Source organism: Pygoscelis adeliae, unplaced genomic scaffold (genome assembly GCF_000699105.1).
Source record: "Pygoscelis adeliae isolate BGI_AS28 unplaced genomic scaffold, ASM69910v1 Scaffold174, whole genome shotgun sequence".
Taxonomy (NCBI): Eukaryota; Metazoa; Chordata; class Aves; order Sphenisciformes; family Spheniscidae; genus Pygoscelis; species Pygoscelis adeliae.
In genome coordinates, this window is record NW_008824676.1 from 3,904,851 (window position 1) to 3,911,401 (window position 6,551).

Consider the following 6,551-nt stretch of genomic DNA (forward strand, 5'->3'; position numbering starts at 1 on the left):
TGGGCTTCAACCCAGGGGGCGACACCCCCTCCTTGTCTCCCCTGCCTGTCCTTCCTAAAGCGCCTGTATCCCTCCACCCCAACACTCCAACCATAGGAGCCATCCCACCACGTCTCCGTGATGCCAATAAGATCACAGCCCTGCAGGCGTGCGCACGTCTCTAACTCCTCTTGTTTATTCCCCATGCTACGTGCGTTTGCATAGAGGCATTTAAGTTGGGCCCCCGATGAAGCTGAAAGTTCATCCTTCAAAAGTTTTCCTATATTTTCTGCTTTATCATTTGAGTAGCTGGCAAGAGGTTTAGTTTAGAAGTCCTTTACCTTGTTAACACACTTCTCTGCGGTATCCAATCTTGTTATCTGTACACTCAGATGATGTTTTGTCAGCCAAATAGTGTTCTCATTTTGCCACCCTAGTAACTAGAGTGAGTCACCTCCCCAAAAATACAGAAGCTTCCTAATCCTGTGTGTAGCATGTTTGTAGCCCTTCCACAATAAAAGGTACCTTGAAGATACTTTTTGGACAAAAGAAGTACCATGGAGGGTCCTGTTAGCTTAACAAACCTTGAAATGCCATTGAGAAATAGAAATGTGCACATTTTTTTTTTGTTGATCCATCAATCCATCAGCTCCTGTTGCGTTGCTACTCATCTGCCTTCTGCCCGGTGGAAGAAGCCTTTGTTTCCATGAGCCTAGAAAATCAGAATAAGAAACAGCAGAAAGGTGGCTGATCAGATTGAAATTCCCTGGTAAAATCTGAAGCTGGGAAGAGTGTTGACTCCTGAGAAGAGCAGTAGGAGATGCTGAGGCAGTTTTGATGACTCATACCCTATGAAAACTATAGTCTCCCAAGTTTCTGGATGGAAACGACTGTGGTTTTTTGGTGAAGATGTTTAGGATTATTCCTCCCCGAATCATCCTTAAATGAAGCTATGGTATAGTTGCGAGTGACTTTTCTGTATAGCTATCCTGTCAAAGTTTGCAAAGATAGTGTTTTAATGCCTTATGTAAAGTGAGAGGTGATAATTTAATATTTCTCATTAGTCTTTAATGATATTTCTTTTATTTTTATGATTTCAGATCTCTGAGAAATATGGGCTGCCAGTTGAAAAGATTGCAAAACTTTATAAGAAGAGCAAAAAGGGGTAAGTAAACTAACTAACTAGGGGCTATTGCAGGATCCTTTAGAAGTACTCAGAGATCCCAGCTATGCTTGGGGCCTCATGATGCTGGGCAGTATAAACACTTTTAGGAGACATGCCCATACGCTTGAAATCTTAATGTCTATGGAGACGGCAAGGGGTGGCAGAGGAGGAAACGTGAATCTCCAGTCTGTGTCTGACCAGTATTCATAGGCTTACTGTGAAGAAACAAAGTTTGTGTTTGGAAAATGTATTTGGATGAAGTCTGTTTTGTAGACTATATGCTTAATAACATCGTGGAGCGCTAGCATGGCAGAGGTGCAGCCTTTGCTGTGAATGGGGTGTGGAGTTGCCCGGCAGTGTTAGGAAGAAGTAGGCCACTGTCCGAATCTGAAAGGCAGGCAGGCAGGCAATGTTTGCTGCAGGGGTTTCAGCTGAGTAAATTTAGACGTGAGCATCACAGCTGTGATTTTAGAATAGCTAGGCTACTACTTCTTGCCATAAATCTAAATCTCTCTACTTTAACTTTTTTTACTTCTAAATAACCACAATATTGTAGTGATATAATTTTACATCAATCATTTATTTTCAGCTGTAACTCTAGCTTAGGGCATTGTTTTGTCTGGGGATTTCTTTAGCTTTTGAGAAGACAGGTGAAACTTCTCATGTTTTGCTTCTTTCTAACACTGTTTCCAAGTGGTATGTTTGTTGGAAGAAACACTTTACAGTAAAGAGTGAGGAAAACACTCATATACACTTCTAATAGTTGTTGTCGATATTCTCACATCCATGCTGAGTTCTAGGCCTGTGAGCTGTGTGCAAAGCACAAATTACACTGCTTCACCACGTTAGCGACTCACACCACAGAGATGCAACAGCTCACGCAGCATGGCTGAGGAGTAGCATGGAGGTGTACCGGGGGGAGCCAACACCAGGCATGGGAAACACCTGCTAGCTGGGGCTTCCAGGGATCTGGGGTGCAGTTCACCTTGTAGGCAGCTTAAGTGGGTTAACATCCCAGCACTGGCATGTCTCTTACCTTAACTACTTTGGCAAGGAGCAGTCTCTAATCCAAAGACTATAAGGGACTATGGGGCAGATCTTGATGATTCCCACTATTGTCCCTGTACTGGCATGTGCTGGAGTCTGGTTTTTTGCATTGTAGTGAAGCGAGCACATGCAGTGGAGTGCATGGCTTTCCCTTTCAGTGTCCTGGTACATAAAAATACTGATTTTTGCCTTTGTCACCAGTATCTTGGTAAACATAGATGACAACATTATTGAGCACTACTCCAATGAGGACACGTTCATCCTGCACATGGAGAGCATGGTCGAAGGCTTCAAGATCACACTGACCGAGATCTAGCCTCAGGCAGAGCCTTTGTGTAAGGAACCACAGCATTTCATCCTTCTTGGAAAGCAGAAGATTCCCCGGGAACTTGACAGACATTGATCAGAGAAACTGTTACAAGACTGCTTTGAAAATACTGTCCATTCTGCACATGTGCACCCACTGCATATAGACTTGGGTTTGTCAAGCACAAGGCCACTCATGTTAACCTGGTCCCTTATTTATTGTTCCCCACTCGCTAGTGTACAAGCAGTTACCAGCCCCCAGATTTGTAACCAGATGACCCACTGCAAATGTGAAATGCAGCATTTTAATCCATACTTTAGTGTGGAGAAGCTCATTCTAAAACATGTTAAGGAACCATGCTGGTCTAGTTTCAGAAATCTGGTGTAAATCACTTTACCAGTAGTTCTCTCCGTCATTGCTAAAAAACTGGTGCAGTGCTAAAGATGGGGAAAGTGGCTGGCAGAGTTCACTTGCTCAGACTGATCCAGATCTCTCTAGTGTATAGTCTTGCCAAATACCTCTGGTAGTTCTCAGAACGTAGCAATGAGGACTTGTAAGTAAGGCATTCAGCTACAAATGTCACTTGTAAGTAAATGGTAAAGAAACCATTTTAACCTTGTATATAGTGTTTATAATATGCAATAATATATTTTAACTACTGTATGTGGGCATGTTTACTGCCACTATGTTTTTGTATGAATTGGGTTTAGGGTTTAACAGAATCTTTCCTAGAGGATTAGATTGCTGCAATCTGTTAGGGAGTGTGTACTGAGAAGCTGATAACTGCATCTGCACTCATATGCTCCACCCTTGCCCACCCAGTTTTATACTGAAATATTGGAGCAAACCGTGCTACAGGGTCTGGAGTGCTCTGGCACAATGGGACCCACCTTAGGTGCCCAAGTCCCAGCTGTAGATACCTATGTGTCCCATCCAGCTGTCACCAAATCCAAGAGGCACCATGTGTCTGCTGCCTGGTGTGCCTAGAGGTACAGAAGGGACTTCTGCCTGTTCTGTTGATGAAGTGGAGGCTCTCAAAGTGGGCTTTTCTCAAGCCTGTGGAGGGAAAGGTGCTTTCCGCAGCAGCCTGCTCATTAAAGCATTCCTCTAGACTGTAAGAAACAGGACTTCCAACTCTTCTTCTTAAGGGTACTTGTTCTTGTATCTCATTGAATGATTCTGTTTTGATTCCTGGGACAGTTGGGTGAGGTATAAACCTAGGCTTGATGTAAATATTTTCTTGAAACTGGAACAATTTTACCAGTGGAGACTTGAGTATCCCACAACTGAGGTGTGGAGGTAGGTCTCTCTCACAAGGGCTGGATCTGAACCAAAGTTGAACTACAAGGTTATCCTATCAAATTCCATCCCCGTCTCATGAATTCTATGAAGAGAGAAAGTTGAAGGCTAAAATCATACCAAAAAAGGGGTTCAAGGCCTGAATGTCCCTAGCACATCCAAACCCAGCACCTCTCTCGCTCCTTTCCAGCTCCTCTGGCTATCGTAGAGAGCTCCTCGCTCAGCATACAATCCTGTGAGTTTCAGCTGAAAGCATTTTATTCTCTATGTTCGTATGTGGATCCTGTGTGACAGACAGAAATGTGGGTCCTTTCCTACATGCAGCCTTTAGAGTTTCTTTATTTTTTTTCCTTCTGGAATCTTTTTTTCCTTTAGTCACAGAATCTTTTTTTGTTAGGTGGTTAATGGAGTAAAGAAACACTGCCCAGTTTAACAGGGCTCGTTCTGTAGTGTTTTGAGCTGTGTGGAGCTATTTACATTCAAGCAAAGTAGCTGGGATAGCTGACCAGTCTGATTTGGTCATGTTTTTGCATGAATTGTCCTGCAAGCTCTTGCACACTTTCTTAACTTCATTAGCAATAGCATCCCATTAAAATCTTGTCGTGGTTTAACCCCAGTTGGCAACTGAGCCCCACGCAGCCGCTCGCTCACCCCCCCCCAGTGGGATGGGGGAGAGAATCGGAAGGGTAAAAGTGAGAAAATTCGTGGGTTGGGATAAAAACAGTTTAATAGGTAAAGCAAAAGTTGCGCACGCAAGCAAAGCAAAACAAAGGAATTAATTCACGACCTCCCATGGGCAGGCAGGTGTTCAGCCATCTCCAGGAAAGCAGGGCTCCATCACGCGTAACGGTTACTTGGGAAGACAAATGCCACCACTCCAAACGTCCCCCCCTTCCTTCTTCTTCCCCCAGCTTTATATACTGAGCATGACGTCACATGGTATGGAATATCCCATTGGCCAGTTTGGGTCAGCTGTCCTGGCTGTGCCCCCTCCCAGCTTCTTGTGCCCCTCCAGCCTTCTCAGTCGGTAGAGCATGGGAAGTTGGAAAGTCCTTGACTAGTATAAACACTACCTAGCAACAACTAAAAACATGGATGTGTTATCAACATTGTTCTCACCCTAAATCCAAAACACAGCACTGTACCAGCTACTAGGAAGGAAATTAACTCTATCCCTGCCGAAACCAGGACAAATCTGTACTTCAAATACAAATGTTAGGTACCTGTCAAAGTTTCTGTGGGACCAGAACCTATAAAAGGTTCAGGCTGTTAGCGTCAGGCCTAACATACCCAAAATCCACATATGTCTGCAAAGCAAAATGTCTGTTCTGTCTTCTTCCCTCCCTCTTCCTTTGTCATGTGCTCTTTCTTCTTCTGATGCAGAGTTTTGTAGTAATTCTGTTATCTTTTTATAAATATGTACTCAAGCAAAGACGCTCCTGCTACCCTGCTCAAGAGCAGACATCCTGGGAATACAGGGGATTTATGGTGGTTCAGTTTGTTTCGACTTGGCTCAGGCTCAGATAAAAAGTCTGTGCTGACTTAGCCCAGCTACTTTTTTCTTAAAGAAAAAAAGTGGACAGTTTTGGCAGGTGGCATTAGGAACTGGGACCAGCACACAGGACTGGTAAGCAGTGGTGTTAGTTCTCGTATTTCTCTGTTGTTTGATGGTGTTTGGGATCCTAAGGATATTAGCTGGGATCTGTCTCTCAGTTGGTCATGATGTCTGGGCAGAAGCTGCAGGTGAAGCATAGGAGTAAATGTACGCAGGAGTTGAGCCCTGGTTCTGCCACCAACAAACCTGCCATCCAAGCTCTCTTACTTATAGGGAATGCCTGTGGGGCCTGGGGCTGGCCCGGGTTGGGATGTGCTGCGTTAAGAGAGGACAGTGAGAATTTGGGGTTCACAGAGAAGGACAGGGCTGTCGTGGCAGCACCAGCACTCAGGTTAATGGGACATCCTTGTCTTACACATGGGTGGAGATGAGCTGGGATCTGTTGGATGCTGCAGCATCCTGCGCCGAGGAGCAGTGTAGGATCAGTGAGAAGTGCAATGCTCCAGGAAATACTGGGGCTTAAGGAGCTGTCTTTCCATTGCCATTTTAGGAGCTTTTGGTCAGGCACTGTCCAGGGAAGGAAAGTTGCTTCCAAGGTTAACTGAAAGCTTTTCTAAATACATCCTAAAGTGTGCGAATTCCTGATATAAGAGAGCTGATACTCCTGCCTTTGGTTCGTTGTCTCAATGAAGGTAGCAGGGTTGAGGAAGATGAGTAGGGCTTACCCTGATCGTAAGATTATTTTAAAACAACAGCTAGAGCTAGTTAAGGATGATCTCCCTTAACTTTATCTGCCAGGGTCTGAGGGCTTTGTTTCTCTGCTCCAGATGCAGATGCATCGCAAGCACCTAAGACACTGCAAAGAGCACATCACCTTGCACCCCTTCAGTTGTAGTTACAGCATCAGCTGCTGGAGAAGCACTGAACCTTGGATACTTGTCGTGGCAAGCTACAAGCTCTCAGGGTTCACCTTGTTGGTCAAAATCAGGCCATCAAAGTGATGAGGAAGGGCCAGTACGAGTAATGCAAACTTCTGAAGCACTGGCCTGCCTCAGGCCCTGCTTGATTCAAAGGTCTTGAGGAGTACAAAGTGCTCACATGTATATTGTTTAAAATATACGTGTTGCTTTTGTTTAATGAAAAATATTGATTAATCCTGGATCTTCCAAATATTATGAGTTAAATGGAAGTAACATTTG

The 6,551-nt window shown here is 44.3% G+C and overlaps 1 protein-coding gene across 1 annotated transcript in view; it reads left to right on the plus strand.

Moving 5' to 3' along the window:
* GRHL2 (grainyhead-like 2 (Drosophila)) overlaps window positions 1-2,507 on the plus strand; it is a 99,574-nt gene extending 97,067 nt beyond the window's left edge. Inside the window, exons 15-16 of the mRNA XM_009323130.1 lie at window positions 1,080-1,144; window positions 2,393-2,507. Coding sequence (XP_009321405.1) covers window positions 1,080-1,144; window positions 2,393-2,507 — 180 coding nt within the window. The remainder of the gene's footprint in view (window positions 1-1,079; window positions 1,145-2,392) is intronic.
* Window positions 2,508-6,551: the final 4,044 nt, after the last annotated feature.